The sequence below is a fragment of the Marmota monax genome, unplaced genomic scaffold (genome assembly GCF_021218885.2).
Source record: "Marmota monax isolate L192 unplaced genomic scaffold, Marmota_monax_Labrador192_F-V1.1 WCK01_AAM20220418_F8-fsc00319, whole genome shotgun sequence".
Taxonomy (NCBI): Eukaryota; Metazoa; Chordata; class Mammalia; order Rodentia; family Sciuridae; genus Marmota; species Marmota monax.
This window is the reverse complement of record NW_026692103.1, coordinates 744,147-764,654: the sequence shown is the minus strand read 5'-3', so window position 1 is coordinate 764,654 and position 20,508 is coordinate 744,147. Positions and strand designations below refer to the sequence as shown.

Here is a 20,508-nt window from a genome sequence, read left to right as displayed (position 1 = left end):
ACTGAGGATACAGCAATAAACAAAACAGACAAAAGCTGTGTTATCATGGAACATTTATTTTGAACATAAAATATAAAACAGTAAATATGAAGATGATAATTACTATGAAGAAAAAGGAATATAGGAAGGGATAGTCATGCTATTTTAAATATGTTAGTTGGGATAGTCCAATTATCACTTCAAAAAATTAATCAAAAGCCTACAATAAAAAATTTTAGTTAAAAAAGGAAAAAAGTAGGAAGAGCCTAAAATAATACAATAATTTTGCCATTTCTTCTGAGAGATCTAAGACAACAAATATTATATTGATGAAATTTTAAAAAACAGAGTGTGATGATACTCCTATAAATGATATTGTTCAAAATTTATTTTTGGTTACACTTCAGAAATGATATTGAGACATACACTGCTATGTTCCAAAATCATTTTAAAATGACAAGAGACCAGTTTTAATTTTCTTATAACTTGAATAAAGTACATCATACAGAAATTTTAGATTGTATCATTTAAATTCTAAATACAAAATGAGAATAACCAGACTACATTCAGCAAAAATCCCAATCTCCAAATTAAGCATCAGAAAGGAAGAGCTGGCAAAATTTACCTTGCCCAGAGCGGCTTTGGCGAGAATCTACACTTGACTGTCTTCGATCCGGTGGTTCTTCGCTCCCTCCATCTACATAAGATTAGGGTGAAAAAAAAAGAGCATAAATAAATGGAAACTGAAACTGATATAAAATCGTCCCTGAAGCCATCTACATCTTAAAATCTACTAAATCTATCATTTCCTTTCATATGATCTGGATCATTAAAATATTTGAAGATTTGTTTTCCATATAAAAAATGGTTCTTACTGTTGTTCTTATAGGGGTGGTTTACATTCCAGTCTAAAAGTCTAATGGAAATGTCAGAGATTTTTTCCCCTCTATAGTATGTATACTTTCTATTCTGCATATAATGCAGTAATTTTATCAACTAAATTTTATCAAGTTTATTCACAGAATTTCAGTTTAGCAATGTTTAATGAGTGGCTGCTATTTATTTGTCATAAGTATGTCAAATAACACTATCTAAAGACTGTATTTCTACTGTAATAAAATTACCTTTATATGCTTTAGAAAATGTAAAATAAATAAATCTATGAAATATGACTGAGATAAAAATCAAATTTTGAGTTTGCTTTTGCCATGATTTTTAAATTATATGAAAATAATCCATTTCCTTATATAAATCTTCATTTTTCAAGAAATAAGTACTAGAACTGGAATTTATAAAAAGCTATAACAAACGAGTTTAATTAAATAATTTCCTCAATTTTATTATATAGAAACAAACATCACTCACCTAAATAAAGTTGTCAGAGTAAAACAAATCAATAGATTGAGAATGTCATAAAGTATATCTAAGATAAAAAATTAAGACTAAATGCTGAAGCTAAAATTTTAGCATAGTGATTTTTTATTTTTAAATATTTGTTTTAGTTGTCAATGGACCTTTATTTAATTTATTTATATGTAGTGCTGAGAATCAAACTTAGTGCCTCACACATGCTAGGCCACTGAGCCATGACCCCAGCCACAGCATAGTGATTTAAATGCCTATAAATTTCTTTTTACTTTAATCAAGTTTAGAATGTATTAAAGGTTCAACAATCTCCTTTATTCTTTATCTTATACAACCAATTATCTTATTTTTAACTTAATTGAAAAAAGTAGTAGCTACAGACAGGGTTTACAAGGACATCCTTTCCCTGCCTCTACTTACACTACTCTACTATTTTGTCACAGAGCTAATGTATCTTCATTTATCTTTTTAAAACAAACAGTCCATTTTAAAATTAATTATTTATATAAAGTTACTTTTTAAGAATACTTATTAGATGTAAGGTTTAGCAATAATCAACACATATATAAAATATATTTATCAAGTATTTTTTATTTTGCAGAAGGCTTATCTAGCAAGAATAGCATCAGTCAATTGATTCTAAAAACAAAAGATAGTACATAATGAGCCAAAAATATTTACATCTGATTCCAGTAGGATCTCAGCAACTAAGCACTCCATTAATTTAACTAATAAGACTTATAAAATAATTTAGCAAGCAAAAAGATACAAAATGATAAGCAGTTGTATTTTGTAGCAATATGTAAATACTTTTAAAATCCAAATCATTTTTAGTATTCTGTTGTTATGATGTAAGTTACTACACTTGAATAAAAATATAATTAGACATGTTGACAAAATAAATATTTATTTAAATATTTTATTTGAAATAAAATGGTAAGAATTTTTCCTTTGACATAATGGGAAAAAAATTAAAGCAAAAATCTACCTATGCATTATCATCATCCCAGAATGAATGACCTGCCTCTGTTAAAAATTAATTTTTTGGAGATCCAACATGGCGGCGGGCACGGAGGTATCAAGTCTCTGACCTCTCCAGCTGTGCGGGCATAGGGAGTCTTAAGTCGTCTAAATGCTGTTTGCTCAAGATCACTAGGCATTGCCGAGCTAACGTGGATCTGGGGCGAACAGTCTGGGCCTCTCAGAACACACACCGAGCCCGTAGGGGCTGAATTCAGGCTCCCATTCGCCTGCGTCTCGCAGACAAACTGCTCTGGCTCGGTGCTAAAGAACCCGCGGAAACTGCTTCTCAGTCGGGGTCCCGCTGAATACTGTGGAGGTAAATACCAACCGAGCCTTCATAGGCAGTGGCAACAGGATTGAGACGGGGCTTGGGAGGGCCAGTCAGGACCCACCCGTTGCTTTGTTCACCTGGCAAAGGGAACGAAATGCTGCGATTCGCATGAGGTACCAACATGGCAGAGAACTGACGTCACCAGAAAGCAGCGGAGGAGATAACTTCATTGATACCAGCGGCGACAGGTGTGTAATCCCCTAACCCCCTCCTCCAGACAGCGGGGAAACCTCAAGGGCCCCTCCCAGCTCTCCCGTGAGCGCAACAGTCAGACCGAGGGATTCAGGAGTGGCGCGGACCCGCTGGCTACCGCCCCCACCAGCGCAGACAACTGAGGTCTCTTGCACCAGCTCCCGGGGGCGTGGCTACCGGAGGGCAAGCAAAATACAACGAGGGCTCTCAGCCCCAAGCTCCACAACCTTAGGGGCTGAGGGATTGGCAAGCAGGGAGATTGTGCCCAGTTGTTCAAGAAGATAGGGCTCCCCTGAGCAGCAGAACTGGCGTGTAATCAGTATTGTGGTGAGCGTCACCTGTGAACAGGGCCAGTGGCCCGGTGACTAGACACAAGAAACGCCCGAGGCACTCAGGAGTGGAGACCCGCCCAGTCGGGGAGGAGGAGATGCTGCACAGTGATTGGTTCCCGCGCACTGAGAGGAGAAGCTTGGCCAGGTGGGCACAGCTCCACCTACTGGAAAAGAATTTAATCGAACTCTAAGACTGCATTTTTAAATTTTAAAAAAATTTTTAATTTTAATTTTTTTTCTTTTTTAATTTTTTAAAATATTTTTTGTATTATTTTTTATTTTCACTTTTTTGATGATTTAAAAAAATTTTTTTTTATTTTCTATTTTTTTCTTTTGTCTTTTCATTTCTTTTCAATTTCCTTATTCCCCTTTCCTTGAATTCTATCTGTTTACTCTAATTCTCTTTAGTGACTTCTTCCCTTTCCTCCCAAGCAATACGACGCTGTTTATGTGTAATTTACTAAATATGTATAGGTCAATGTTCTGGGAAGTTATATAGTGCTACCAAGACCTTAACTTCCCCCAAATACTCCAGACCATTCTCCTGTTAATATCCCTCGTCAGTAGAGCAACCTTCCAAGGTTGCCAAGAGATACCAACCTCAATACCATCACATCATTCGACCTAAATATAAGTCCCAAGACCAAACCGCAGACCGCTATATGCCATCAGAATCCGTACACAGTTTAGGAAATGAATGAATCTACACTAAAGTGCAACAAAACTCATCATCTCTAGTCATAATCTCCCATCACAAAAGAGAGACCCCAGAGACACACAAAACCAAATAAATTTATAGGAGTAAACAGTAACTTAGCAGTCAAACAGAGCAAGAAGTAACATAAGCAGCATGAAAAAACAAGGAAGAAAAGGAGTACAAACAATGCAGGACAGCCTAAATATACAGGAGGACCTAGAGGCATCAGAAAAATTGCCAAATAAAGAACTCAAAGAATACCTTAGACAGATGGAATGGAATCTTAAAGAGGATATGAGACAACAAATTCAAACAATGAAAGAACTCATTGAAAATGAAATACACAAGCAAATAAAAGAAGCAAATACGCATCTTTATCAGGAGATAGAGATTATAAAAAAAATCAAACAATAATTTTAGAAATGAAGGAAACTATAAGCCAAATTAAAAACTCAAATGAGAGTATCACCAACAGAGTGGAGCAAGTAGAAGCCAGAATGTCAGATAATGAAGACAAAATATATCATCTTGAAAAGAGTCCAGCCAACTCAAGAAGGCTGGTAAAAAATCATGAGAAAAACATCCAAGAGATATGGGATAACATAAAAAAAAACAAACTTAAGAGTCATCGGGATAGAGGAAGGCATAGAGGTTCAAACCAAGGGAATGAGCAACCTGCTGAATGGAATAATTATAGAAAACTTTCCAGACATAAAAAAGGAAACGGATGTACAAATTGTAGATGCATACAGGACACCGAGCATACAAAATCACAGTAGACCAACGCCAAGACACATTGTTATGCAGATATCCAATATATAAAACAAAGAGAAAATATTAAAAGCTACAAGAGAAAGGAGGTAGATTACATTCAGGGGTAAACCAATAAGGTTAAAAACGGATTTTTCATCACAGACACTGAAAGTGAGAAGATTCTGGAACAACATATTTCAAACTCAGAAAGACAATGGATGCCAACCAAGAATTTTGTACCCAGCAAAATTAAGCTTCAGGTATGACAACCAAATAAAAATCTTTCATGATAAACAAAAGTTAAAAAAATTTGCAGCCAGAAAACTAGCATTGCAAAGCATCTTGAGCAAAACACTACACGAGGAAGAAATGAAAAACAATAACCAAAACCAACAGTGGGAAGTACCTCAGTAAGCCAGAGAGCGGGGGGAAAGCTAATCATGGAGAAACAAACCAAATTTAAAAAAAAAAAAGATAAATAATCAAACATGGCTGGAAGTACAAATCATATATCAATAGTAACTCTAAACATAAATGGCTTAAACTCACCAATAAAGCGACATAGGCTGGTAACATGGATTAAAAAAACAAAATCCAACAATATGCTGCCTCCAGGAGACACATTTGATTGGAAAAGACATACACAGACTGAAGGTGAAAGGTTGGGAAAAAACATACCACGCACACGGTCCTCGTAAGCAAGCAGGGGTGGCCATCCTCGTATTGAATAAAATCGACTTCAAGATTAAGTTAATCAAAAGGGATAAGGAAGGACATTATATACTGTTAAAAGGAACCATTGAACAACAAGACATAACAATTATCAATATTTATGTACCAAATAATGGTGCTGCGACATTCATAAAACAAACTCTCCTAAAGTTCAAGAATCAAACAGACCACAACACAATAATTATGGGTGACTCCAACACTCCTCTCTCACCATTGGACAGATCCTCCAAACAAAAGTTAAATAAAGAAACTATAGAACTCAATATCACAATCAATAACCTAGACTTAACTGACATATATAGAATATATCAACCATCATCAAGTGGATATACTTTTTTCTCAGTAGCACATAGATCCTTCTCAAAAATAGACCATATATTATGCCATAGGGCAACCCTCAGTAAATATACAGGGGTGGAGATAATACCATGCATTTTATCTGATCATAATGGAATGAAACTGGAAATCAACGATAAAAGAAGAAAGGAAAAATCATACATCTCATGGAAAATGAACAATATGTTACTGAATGATCAATGGGTTACAGAAGACATAAAGGAGGAAATCAAAAAATTCTTAGAGACAAATGAAAATACAGACAAAACATATCGGAATCTATGGGACACAATGAAAGCAGTTTTAAGAGGGAAATTCACTGCCTGGAGGTCATTCCTCAAAAAAAGAAAAAACCAACAAAAAAAAAGAGCTCGATTCAGCCATAGAACAGGTAATTTCAGGCTGCCATTCGCCTGCGGCTTGCACACAAATTACTCAGGCTCAGTGCTAAATAACCCCGTGGAAACTGCTTCTTGGAGCCTGCTCTTATCAGAGCATACACCAAGCACGGAGTGGCCGAGTTCCGGCTCCCGGAACTGCTCTGGCCCAGGGCTAAGGAAACCGCAGAAACTGCTTCTTGGTCCGGGTCCTGCTGAGTACTGTGGAGGTAAATACCAACTGAGCCTTTGTGGGCAGTGGCAACAGGACTGAGACAGGGCCTGTGGGGGCCGGTCAGGACTCACCCGTTGTTTTGGTCACCCGGCAAAGGGAACGAAATGCTGCCATTCGCATAGCATACCAACACGGCAGAGATCTGATGTCATCAGAAAGCAGCGGAGGAGAGAATTTCATCAATACCAGAGGTGACAGAAACAGTTGGTCTCCTGGTAGGGAGGGTGAGTCACAGACACCCTAGTCTCTCTCGCTTTGTCGTCGAGCAAGGGGAGGAGCCGGGTGCCGCCCGCGCCCGGAGCAGGCCCAGTGGCTCGCCAGCGTGGTGGTTGTGTGACCCCAATTGGAGAGGGGGCGGAGCGGAGCCGCCACCCGCGCCCGCAAGGTGGGCACACCTGCGACCGACTGGCAGAAAATTCAATAGCACAACAGTTTCACCAAGCAGAAAGAAACGCAAACAGTATGAAGAGACAAGGAAAGAAAGGACCACAAGCAATGCAGGTCAACTCAACATTAGAAGAGGTAATATCTGCAGCAGATGGAATGTCAGATAAAGAATTCAGGATATACATGCTTCAGATGATCTGGAGTCTCAAGGAAGACATTAGACAGCAAAATCAGACAATGAAAGATCACTTCGACAATGAATTACACAAACAAATCCAGGAAGCAAAAGATCAACTATACAGGGAGATAGAGGTTATAAAAAACAAACAAACAGAAATCCTAGAAATGCAGGAAGCAATAAACCAACTTAAAAACTCAATTGAAAATAGTACCAGCAGAGTAGAACACTTAGAAGATAGAACATCAGACAATGAAGACAAAGTATTTCAACCTGAAAAGAACATAGACAGCTCAGCAAGACTGTTAGGAAACCATGAGCAGAATATCCAAGAAATATGGGATAACATAAAGAGACCAAACTTAAGAGTCACTGGGATACAGGAAGGTACAGAGCTCCAAACCAAAGGAATGAGCAATCTATTCAATGAAATAATACGAGAAAACTTCCCAGACTTGAAGAATAGGACACCCATAGCACAAGAGTTAAAAACAAGAATCAACAAATGGGACTTACTCAAACTAAAAAGTTTTTTCTCAGCAAGAGAAACAATAAGAGAAGTAAATAGAGAGCCTACATCCTGGGAACAAATCTTTACTCCTCACACTTCGGATAGAGCCCTAATATCCAGAGTATACAAAGAACTCAAAAAATTAAACAATAAGATAAGATAACAAATAAACCAATCAACACATGGGCCAAGGACCTGAACAGACACTTCTCAGAGGAGGACATACAGTCAATCAACAAGTACATGAAAAAATACTCACCATCTCTAGCAGTCAGAGAAATGCAAATCAAAACCACCCTAAGATACCATCTCACTCCAGTGAGATTGACAGCCATTATGAAGTCAAACAACAACAAGTGCTGGCGAGGATGTGGGGAAAAGGGTACACTTGTACATTGCTGGTGGGAATGCAAATTGGTGCGGCCATCTTGGAGAGCAGTATGGAGATTCCTTGGAAAGCTGGGAATGGAACCACCATTTGACCCAGCTATTCCCCTTCTTGGACTATTCCCTAAAGACCTTAAAAGAGCGTGCTATAGGGACACTGCTACAACAATGTTCATAGCAGCACAATTCACAATAGCTAGACTGTGGAACCAACCTAGATGCCCTTCAATAGATGAATGGATAAAAAAAATGTGGCATTTATAACAATGGAGTATTACTCTGCACTAAAAAATGACAAAATCATGGAATTTGCAGGGAAATGGATGGCACTAGAGCAGATTATGTTAAGTGAAGCTAGCCAATTCCTAAAAAATAAATGCCAAATGTCTTCTTTGATATAAGGAGAGCAAATAAGAACAGAATAGAGGGGAAGAGCATGAGAAGAAGATCACCACTAAACAGGGATGAGAGTGGGGAGGGAATGAGAGAGAGAAAGGAAATTGCATGGTAAAGGAAGGCGACCCTCATTGTTATACAAAATTACATATAAGAGGAAGTGAGGGGAAAGGGGGAAAAAACAAGAGAGAGAAATGAATTACAGTGGGAAGGGAGGGGAGGGGAGATAGTAGAGGATAGGAAAGGCAACAGTATACAACATACACTAGTATGGCAGTAGGTAAAAAAGTGGATGTGTAACCAATGTGAATCTGCAATATGTATATAGGGTAAAAATGGGAGTTCATAATCCGCTTGAATCAAAAGTATGAAATATGATATGTCAAGAACTTTGTAATGTTTTGAACTAATAAAAAAATGGAAAAAAAATAATTTTTCAATCCTTTAATCTTTTTGAAGGAAATATACATGTTTATAATCTTCTTAACTATACTTCACATTCCAAGTAAGCAATTCTGTAATTTGTATGTATTCTTTTTATAAAGTTAGGTATTTTAACTGAACCAATTCAAACTTAATTTTTAGGCTTTTAAACTCTTTAGGAATTCTGTTACCTCATGCTGTTAAGAATTAATATTCGATAGGTCTAAAAATCTTTAAATGTTCTCCTTTCCAATATTTGTTTAAGAACACAAAGAAAGGTGGCCAACAATCATTAAGTATGTACTATCTGCCAGGTATTTTAGATAGTTTATCAAAACTTTGGAAGTAAATGTCTATTCATAGATGAAGACACAGAAACTCATGGTGACTAACTGGACTTTAACTGAACAACTTGAAAGTAAGGGCAGTGATGAGGTGGTGTGATTCATTACATCTCTTTACTATTAACTTCTACCCAAATTTATTAAATATTTATTGAGTTTAATTTGTTATCATGGTTCCATCTCATTTTCTCCTCATAAAAGAATGTGTTAAAAGATTAATTCTATAACTACAGCAATTCTTCCATTTTATAATAGGTGTTTCCTTTATTTAATTGATTTTAAAAAATCAGTAGAATGGATTACAATTCTTATTATATGTATACAGCACAATTTTTCATATCTCTGGTTGTATATAAAGTATGTTGACACCAATTCATTTCTTCATACATGTACTTTGGATGATGATATCTATAGAAGTTTTCTACTAAAGTTGATTATGAAGATTTAATCTTACACTTCAAATCCAATCTTCTTATTTGTTAAATATAAAGTTAAAAGATATATTCTCTAAAGAAAAATACTTTTCTAGAAGCACTTGTGTGAGTTCTCTCTCTCCCAAACCCTTTATTCTACTAAAAAAAATTAAAGAGTACTTCCTTTGGCAATGAACTGGCTGCAACCAAAATATACTAAAGTACTTTATTATGAATTCTGGGACACTTTGCAAACCCTATAATCTTTCCTTCCCAGGTCTACATACCTGCTCTTTATATGGATACCATTATTTAAGAAATTCTACTATAAGGAAGAAAATTTAGGACTTGACATGCTGTGGTACCTCTGCTTTGGTAATTAAGGCTTATTTCATGCATTGGTTCTCCATTTCTTAATTGAATTTGTCACTGCAAACTTAGCTATATATACTTTACAAGGAATTTTTTTAAAGGCTGCCTTAAGAAAATATAAGAAAAAGAGCTCTTTCTAAATATTTACAGTGTGAAAACATGATACATTTTTAAAATTTTTTAGTGAAAAGGTCAATGTTCATTACACTGACGTATGAACTACTCTAAATCAACCATTTCCTGAGCTGGAAACATTTTTAACTCACTTATGGTCAGGTACAAGGTTAGCCAATAGGTGCTGTCATAAAAATTATGCTGGGAAAAACAAATAAGAAATCTGATCTGCCTAAAACATGTTTTGAAAAAAACCCCATAAATACATTTAACTTAGAATAATTTTCATTTTAAAAGGATGTCCCTGAAATAGTATAGAGGTATACCAGAATAGAAACTACAGTGGTGATTTTTTGAGTACCGGAGATTGAACTCAGGGGCACTCAGCCACTGTGCCATAACCCCCATCCCTATTTTGTATTTTATTTAGAGATAGGATTTAACTGAGTTGCTTAGCGCCTCACTTTGGCTGAAGCTGTCTTTGAACTCAAGATCCTCCTGCCTTAGCCTCCTGAGCTGCTAGGATTACAGGTATGGCCACCGTGCCCAGCTACAGTGGTGATTTTCAACCCTGAGTAAATGCACTTGTGCTTCTGTTCTGAACAAACTTTATTTATTGACACTAAAATCTGAATATCATATAATTTATGTGTCTCAAAATATCATTCTTTTTTTCAACCATTGAAAATATAAAAACCATTCTTAGATTATGGCCCATATGAAAACTGACAGTTTTCTAACGGTTAGGAGATTAGTTAGAAGGCTAATTAAAGCAATCTCTATGGAAAGTGATGTTTCTTGAACAACTCGAAAGTAAGGGCAGTGAAAATGAAAGGAAGGCTCTGCAAATGACACCTAATTTACTCCAGGGGTCACTGAAAGTTTAATGGTAGCAAGATCTATTTCCTGGCTTTCTGTAGGTGATTTTGGGAATGAAGTGTAAGAATTCCAGAAAACAATACCCTAAAGAAATTAAAAGACACCCCTCCCCGCCTCCATCGCTTAATTACATGGTACGTATCAATCTCTGTGACCAAAACAAGCATTTGCAAGATGACTAAAAGTACATAATGCATTGTGGAAGACATTTTCCCCTGAGTAAACCTTTATGATTCTTAAAGGGATCAAAACCGCAGTCTTGTGCCACAAAGCAACTCTTGGCAAATACAAAAAACACTGATGTAATTCCAGGCATCCTATTGATCAAAATGGAATGAAATTAGAAATCAACACAACAAAACTGTACAGAAACTATATAAACACATGGAGATTGAACAATGCACTTTTGAATGATGAATGGGTGATAGAAAAAAATCAAGGGAGAAATTAAAAAATACTTAAATGAGAATAGTAACAAAATATGCCAGAACCTCTGGGATTTTATTAAGGTGGTTCTAAGAGGAAAATTTATAGCTATGAGTGCCTATATTAGAAAACCAAGGAAGGAAGATGGCGGCGAGGGGAGTGCATTGCCCCCGTGTGCTGCTTCACTGTGTGGGAGTATGACAAGTCAGGACGGCTAAAGGATATCTTGTTAGGAATTTCCAGCAATAGTGGGGTGCTCCGGAACCTGGAGGAAGGATTTCCATCGCACGAGGATTGGCTACGGGGACTCAAACGCGAGTGGTTTGTCGCACGGAGGGTAACACTGCTTATTCAGCAAATCGCCCCGCGGCTAGAGTCTGCAGCGCGCGCTGGGATAGAGACGCAGGGTTACAGCGCTGCAGTTTCTGCCAGCTGCGCAAACACCGTACTCAGGGCCGAATTCTGGGTTTGAGACGGGGGAAGGAAGCGGTCCATCTCGGTTCTCCACACCGGTCAGACCACAGAGGAGGCCAGAAGCCACCATGTTGGTAAACTGACGTCACCTTCCCTGTTTTTGACTGACCGCAGCTCATTCAGCCATAGATCAGGTAATTTCAGGCTGCAATTCGCCTGCGGCTTGCAGACAGATTGCTAGGGTTCAGCGCCTGGGTGCTTCTTAGAACCTGATCCTATCGGAGCAAACACCGAGCGCGGGGCGGCCGAGTTCCGGCTCCCGGAACCGTCCCAGAACCGCCCTGGCCCAGGGCTGCAGAGCCTGCGGAGGCTGCTTCTTGGACCCTGCGCCTATCAGAGCATATACCAAGCACTAAGCAGCCGAATTCCGGCTCCCGGAACTGAGCCCGCGGGGACTGCTTCTTGGAGCTTACACTTATAGGAGCTTACACAGAGCACGGAGCGGCCGAGTTCCGGCTCCCGGAACTTCCCTGGCCCGGGGCTAGGAGCCCGCAGAAACTGCTTCTCGGTCCGGGTCCTGCTGAGGGCCGGTCAGGACTCACCCGTTGTTTTGGTTGCCCGGCAAGGGGAACGAAATGCTGCCATTCGCATAGGATACCAACATGGCAGAGATCTGATGTCAGCAGAAAGCAGCGGAGGAGAGAACTTCATCAATACCAGTGGTGACATAAGCAGTTGGTCTCCTGGTAGGGGGGGTGAGGCACAGTCACCCGAGTCTCCTCAATTTGTCGTCGAGCCAGAGGGGAGGAGCCGGGCCAACGCCAGCGCCCGGAGCAGGCCCAGCGGCTCACCAGCGTGGTGACCGCGTGACCCCAATTGGAGAGGGGGCGGAGCGGAGCCGCCACCCGCACCCGCAAGGTGGGCAGACCCGTGACCCAGTGGTACATGGGCGTGGTAGGAGGGGCAGGGCAGAGCCGCCGTTCGCGCTGGCAAGGTAAACAGACCTGTGACAGCCTGGTGGGTCAGGCCCAGTGGCCTGCCAGTGTGGTACACACGTCACCCCAACTGGAGTAGGGGCAGAGCAGATCCTTCTGCCACGCCCGGATCAGGCCCTGCCGGTGTGGTGGTCACGTGACCCCAATTGGAGTGGGGGCGGAGCGAAACCGCCACCCGTGCCCACAGGGTGAGCAGACCAGTGATCAACCTGCAGATCAGGCCCAGGGGTCCGCAGGCGTGGTAGGAGGGGCAGGGCAGATCCGCCGCCCGCGCCTCCAAGGTAGGCAGACCTACAACAGACCGGCGGATCAGGCCCAGGAGCCTGCCGGCGTGGTACAAACACCACCCTAATTGGAGTAGTGGCAGAGCAGAGTCGCCGCCCGTGCCAGGAAGAGGCCCAGCGTCCTGCAGGCGGGGTAGTCATGACACCCCAATTGGAGTAGGGGCAGAGCAGAGACTCCACCCGTGCCCGAAAGGCGGGCAGATCTGCGACTGACCAGCGGGACAGGCCCAGTGGCCTGCCGGTACGACAGACACGTCACCCCATTTGGAGTAGGGGCAGAGTAGAGCCGCCTCCCGCGCCTGCAGGGTAGGCAAACCTGCAACCGACTGGCGGATCAGGCCCGGTGGCCTGCCGGCGTGGTACACTCGTCACCCCAATCGGAGTAGGGGCAGAACAGAGCCGCCGCCAGCTCCCAGAACAGGCCCAGTGACCTGCCGGCGTGGTAGCCACGACACCCCAATTGGAATAAGGAGAGAGCAGAGCCGCCGCCCGCACCTGCAGGAAAGATACGCAAGCAGTATGAAAAGACAAGGAAAGAAAGGACCACAAGCAATGCAGGTCAACGCAACTTTAGAAGAGGTAACAGCTGCAGCAGATGGAATGTCAGATAAAGAATTCAGGATATACATGCTTCAGATGATCTGGAGTATCAAGGAAGACATTAAACAGCAAAATCAGACAATGAAAGATCACTTCGACAATGAATTACGCAAAAAAATCCAGGAAGCAAAGGATCAACTATACAGGGAGATAGAGGTTATAAAAAACAAACAAACAGAAATCCTAGAAATGCAGGAAGCAATAAACCAACTTAAAAACTCAATGGAGAATACTACCAGCAGAGTAGAACACTTAGAAGATAGAACATCAGACAATGAAGACAAAGTATTTCAACTGGAAAAGAACATAGACAGCTCAGCAAGACTGTTAAGAAACCATGAGCAGAACATCCAAGAAATATGGGATAACATTAAGAGACCAAACTTAAGAGTCATTGGGATACAGGAAGGTACAGAGCTCCAAACCAAAGGAATGAGCAGTCTATTCAATGAAATAATACGAGAAAACTTCCCAGACTTGAAGAATGAGACAGAATCCCAAATCCTAGAAGCCTACAGGACGCCGAATGTGCAAAATCATAAGAGATCCACACCTAGACACATTATAATGAAGATGCCCAACATACAGAATAAGGAGAGAATTTTAAAAGCTAGAAGAGAAAGGAAGCAGATTACATTTAGGGGTAAGCCAATCAGGATAACAGCTGATCTTTCAACACAGACTCTGAAAGCTAGAAGATCCTGGAATAACATATTTCAAACACTGAAAGAAAATGGGTTCCAACCAAGAATTGTGTATCCAGTGAAATTAAGCTTCAGGATGGAGGATGAAATTAAAACCTTCCACGATAAACAAAAGTTTAAAGAATTCGCAGCTAGAAAACCATCTCTTCAAAACATCCTCGCCAAAGCATTACAGGAAGAGGAAATGGAAAATAACAATGAAAACCAACAGTGGGAGGTAGGACAGTAAAGGGGGGGGGAAATAATCAAAGAGGAAAACAAACCATGTTTAGTAACAGAAATAAACAAATATGGCTGGAAGAACAACCCATATCTCAATAATAACCCTAAATGTTAATGGCTTAAACTCACCAATTAAGAGACACAGGCTAGTAGAATGGATCACAAAACAAGACCCAACAATATGCTGCCTACAGGAGACACATTTGATAGGAAAAGACATACATAGGCTGAAGGTGAAAGGTTGGGAAAAATCATATCACTCATATGGACTTCGGAAACAAGCAGGAGTGTCCATACTCATATCAAATAAAATAGATTTCAAGCCAAAGTTAATCAAAAGAGATAAAGAGGGACACTACATACTGCTTAAGGGAACCATACACCAACAAGACATAACAATCATAAATATTTATGCCCCAAACAATGGTGCAGCTATGTTCGTCAAACAAACTCTTCTCAAGTTCAAGAGTCTAATAGACCACCATACCATAATCATGGGAGACTTCAACACACCTCTCTCGCCACTGGACAGATCTTCCAAACAAAAGTTGAATAAGGAAACTATAGAACTCAATAACACTATTAATAACCTAGACCTAATTGACATATATAGAGTATACCACCCAACATCAAGCAGTTACACTTTTTTCTCAGCAGCACATGGATCCTTCTCTAAAATAGATCATATATTATGTCACAGGGCAACTCTTAGACAATATAAAGGAGTAGAGATAATACCATGCATCTTATCTGATCATAATGGAATGAAACTGAAAATCAACGATAAAAGAAGGAAGGAAAAAGCATACATCACTTGGAGAATGAACAATAGGTTACTGAATGATCAATGGGTTACAGAAGACATCAAGGAGGAAATTAAAAAATTCTTAGAGATTAATGAAAACACAGACACAACATATCGGAATCTATGGGACACATTGAAAGCAGTTCTAAGAGGAAAATTCATTGCTTGGAGTTCATTCCTTAAAAAAAGAAAAAACCAACAAATAAATGATCTCATACTTCACCTCAAAATCCTTGAAAAAGAAGAGCAAAACAACAGCAAAAGAAGTAGAAGGCAAGAAATAATTAAAATCAGAGCTGAAATTAATGAAATTGAAACAAAAGAAACAATTGAAAATATTGACAAAACTAAAAGTTGGTTCTTTGAAAAAATAAACAAAATCGACAGACCCTTAGCCATGCTAGCGAAGAGAAGAAGAGAGAGAACTCAAATTACTAGCATACGGGATGAAAAAGGCAATATCACAACAGACACTTCAGAAATACAGAAGATAATCAAAAACTATTTTGAATCCTTATACTCCAACAAATTAGAAGATAGTGAAGGCATAGATAAATTTCTTAAGTCATATGATCTGCCCAGATTGAGTCAGGAGGATATAGAAAACCTAAACAGACCAATATCAATTGAGGAAATAGAAGAAACCATAAAAAGACTACCAACTAAGAAAAGCCCAGGTCCGGATGGGTATACAGCAGAATTTTACAAAACCTTTAAAGAAGAACTAATACCAATACTTTTCAAGCTACTTCAGGAAATAGAAAAGGAGGGAGAACTTCCAAATTCATTCTATGAGGCCAACATCACCCTGATACCTAAACCAGACAAAGACACTTCAAAGAAAGAAAACTACAGACCAATATCTCTAATGAACCTAGATGCAAAAATCCTCAATAAAATTCTGGCCACTCGGATACAAAAACATATCAAAAAAATTGTACACCATGATCAAGTAGGATTCATCCCTGGGATGCAAGGCTGGTTCAATATACGGAAATCAATAAATGTTATTCACCACATCAATAGACTTAAAAATAAGAACCATATGATCATCTCGATAGATGCGGAAAAAGCATTCGACAAAGTACAGCATCCCTTTATGTTCAAAACTCTAGAAAAACTAGGGATAACAGGAACATACCTCAAGATTGTAAAAGCAATCTATGCTAAGCCTCAGGCTAGCATTATTCTGAATGGAGAAAAACTGAAGGCATTCCCTCTAAAATCTGGAACAAGACAGGGATGCCCTCTCTCTCCACTTCTGTTCAACATAGTTCTCGAAACATTGGCCAGAGCAATTAGACAGACGAAAGAAATTAAAGGCATAAAAATAGGAAAAGAAGAACTTAAATTATCACTATTTGCAGATGATATGATTCTATACCTAGCAGACCCAAAAGGCTCTACAAAGAAACTATTAGAGCTAATAAATGAATTCAGCAAAGTGGCAGGTTATAAAATCAACACGCATAAATCAAAGGCATTCCTGTATATCAGTGACAAATCCTCTGAAATGGAAATGAGGACAACCACTCCATTCAAAATATCTTCAAAAAAAATAAAATACTTGGGAATCAACCTAACAAAAGAGGTGAAAGACTTATACAATGAAAACTACAGAACCCTAAAGAGAGAAATAGAAGAAGATCTTAGAAGATGGAAAAATATACCCTGTTCATGGATAGGCAGAACTAACATCATCAAAATGGCGATATTACCCAAAGTTCTCTATAGGTTTAATGCAATGCCAATCAAAATCCCAACGGCATTTCTTGTAGAAATAGAGAAAGCAATCATGAAATTCATATGGAAAAATAAAAGACCCAGAATAGCAAAAACAATGCTAAGCAGGAAGTGTGAATCAGGCGGTATAGCGATACCAGACTTCAAACTATACTACAGAGCAATAGTAACAAAAACAGCATGGTACTGGTACCAAAACAGGCGGGTGGACCAATGGTACAGAATAGAGGACACAGAAACCAATCCACAAAACTACAACTTTCTTATATTTGATAAAGGGGCTAAAAACATGCAATGGAGGAAGGATAGCATCTTCAACAAATGGTGCTGGGAAAACTGGAAATCCATATGCAACAAAATGAAACTGAATCCCTTTCTCTCGCCATGCACAAAAGTGAATTCAAAATGGATCAAGGAGCTTGATATCAAATCAGAGACGCGCCGTCTGATAGAAGAAAAAGTTGGCTACGATCTACAGTCGGTGGGGTCGGGCTCCAAATTCCTCAATAGGACACCCATAGCACAAAAGTTAATAACTAGAATCAACAAATGGGACTTAATCAAACTAAAAAGTTTTTTCTCAGCAAAAGAAACAATAAGAGAGGTAAACAGGGAGCCTACACCCTGGGAACAAATCTTTACTCCTCACACTTCAGATAGAGCCCTAATATCCAGAGTATACAAAGAACTCAAAAAATTAGACAATAAGAGAACAAACAACCCAATCAACAAATGGGCCAAGGACCTGAACAGACACTTCTCAGAGGAGGACATACAGTCAATCAACAAGTACGTGAAAAAATGCTCAACATCTCTAGCTGTCAGAGAAATGCAAATCAAAACCACCCTAAGATACCATCTCACTCCAGTAAGATTGGCAGCCATTAAGAAGTCAAACAACAACAAGTGCTGGCGAGGATGTGGGGAAAAGGGTACACTTGTACATTGCTGGTGGGACTGCAGATTGGTGCGGCCAATTTGGAAAGCAGTATGGAGATTTCTTGGAAAGCTGGGAATGGAGCCACCATTTGACCCTGCTATTCCCCTTCTTGGTCTATTCCCTAAAGACCTAAAAAGAGCATGCTACAGGGACACTGCTACATCGATGTTCATAGCAGCACAATTCACAATAGCAAGACTGTGGAACCAACCTAGATGCCCTTCAATAGACGAATGGATAAAAAAAAAGTGGCATCTATACACAATGGAGTATTACTCTGCATTAAAAAATGACAAAATCATAGAATTTACAGGGAAATGGATGGCATTAGAGCAGATTATGCTAAGTGAAGCTAGCCAATCCCTAAAAAATAAATGCCAAATGTCTTCTTTGATATAAGGAGAGTAACTAAGAACAGAGTAGGGATGAAGAGCAGGAGAAGAAGATTAACATTTAACAGGGATGAGAGGTGGGAGGGAAAGGGAGAGTGAAGGGAAATTGCATGGTAATGGAAGGAGACCCTCAGGGTTATACAGTGGAGGAGGTAGAGAGAGAGGAGGGGAGGGGAGGGGAGAGACGGGGAGGGGGGAGAGTGGAGGATGGGAAAGGCAGCGGAGCACAACAGACACTAGTATGGCAATTTGTAAATCAATGGATGTGTAACCGATGTGATTCTGCAAGCTGTGTATGGGGTGAAGGTGGGAGTTCATAACCCACTTGAATCAAAGTGTGGAATATGATATGTCAAGAAATTTGTAATGTTTTGAACAACCCACAATAAAAAATTAAAAAAAAAAGAAAAAAGAAAGAAAACCAAAAAGATCCCAAATAAAACAACCTCACGATGCCCCTTAAGGCCCTTGGGGGGGAAAAAAAACAATTCCAAAAACAGTAGAAAGAAGAAAATAATTAAGATCAGAGCTGAAATAAATAAATTTGAGGATAAAAAACTAAAAGATCAATGAAAGAGAGTTGGTTTTTTGAAAATATAAACAAGATTGATTATTAAGCCCTTAGCCAAACTCATCAAAAGAAAAAGAAAGAAAACCTGATTAATGAATAAAATTAGAGGTGAAAAATAAGAAATCACCACAGGCATCACAGAAATCCAGTGGATCATTAGAGACTATTTTAAAAACTTATACTCCAATAAACTGGAAAACCTAGAAGAAATGGATACATTTCTAAACTCATATGACCTGCCAAAACTGAATCAAAAGGACAAAGAAAACAATAGCTAGCAATGAGATAGAAACAGTAATAAAAAGCCTGTCTAACAAAGAAAAGTCCAGGACCAGATGAATTCTTAGCTGTCTCTACTAGACCTTTAAAGAAAAACTAAGGCCATTATTCCTAAAATTATTCTATGAAATAGAAAGGGCTGGAACACTTTCAAATTCATTCTATGAAGCCAGTGTCACACAAATACCCAAAAACAGATAAGGACACATCTAGGAAAGAAAACTATAGACCATTATTCCTGATGAAATTAGATACAAAAATACTTAATAGAATTTTAGCAAATCATGTTCAACAACATATTAAGATTATATATCACAACCAAGTTGGTTTTATTCCAGAAATGAAAGAATGGTTTAACATACACAAATTAATAAATGTAATTCATCTCATAAATTGAATTAAGGACAAAAATCACTTAGTCATCTCAATACACACAGAGAAGGCTTTTGACAAAATTCAATACCTACCTACGATAAAAACACTGAAGAAACTAAGGATAGAAGGAATCTACTTCAACATCATAAAGGCTATATTAATATATAATATAATACTACTCTTATTTAATATATTCCAGCCATAGAAATTAGGTAAGAGAAGGAAATAACAGGGATAAAAACAGAAAAGGAAGAAGTCAAATTTATCACTGTCTACAGATGATATGATCCTATACTTAGAAGATCCAAAAAACTCCACAAAAAGACTGCTAGAACTAATAAATAAATTCGGCAAAGTAGCATGTTACAAAATCAGCATACAAAAATCAACAGCTTTCCTGTATACCAACAATGAATACGCTGAAAAAAATATCAAGGAAACAATTCCATTCACAATACAATCCCCACCAAAATACCAAAGACATTCTTCATAGAAGTAGATAAAAAAACAGTCCTAAAATTCATTTGGAAGAATAAAAGACCCAGAATAGCCAAAACTATTCTAAGGTGAAAAAGCAATGTTGGAGGCATTACAATATCTAACTTCAAATTATACTATAGAGACATAGTAACAAAAACTGCATGGTACTGACATAAAAATAGACACATAGACCAATTGTACAGAATAGAAGACATAGAGACAAACCCACACATTTATAGTCATGTAATTCTTGACAAAGATGCCAAAAATATACACTGGAGAAAAGACAGACTTTTTCACAACTGATGCTGTGAAAACTGGTTATTCATATGCAGAATGAAATTAGACCCTTCTCTCTCACCATGCACAAAAAATAAACTCAAATGGATCAAAGACGTAGGTATTAGAACAGAAATTATGCAACTCCTAAAAGAAAATGTAGAGTTAACACTCCAACATATAGGCACAGGCAATGACTTTCTCAATAGGACCTCTGAAGCTCAGAAATAATGCCAAGAGTTA

At 38.8% G+C, this 20,508-nt stretch overlaps 1 protein-coding gene across 7 annotated transcripts in view; it reads right to left on the bottom strand.

Moving 5' to 3' along the window:
• The window catches only part of Tanc2 (tetratricopeptide repeat, ankyrin repeat and coiled-coil containing 2), a 467,438-nt gene that overhangs the window by 323,219 nt on the left and 123,711 nt on the right, over nt 1–20,508 (bottom strand). For all 7 annotated transcript variants that reach the window (XM_046460981.2, XM_046460989.2, XM_058584913.1 and 4 more), the window contains one exon: nt 605–676. In XM_046460981.2, coding sequence (XP_046316937.1) covers nt 605–676 — 72 coding nt within the window. The remainder of the gene's footprint in view (nt 1–604; nt 677–20,508) is intronic.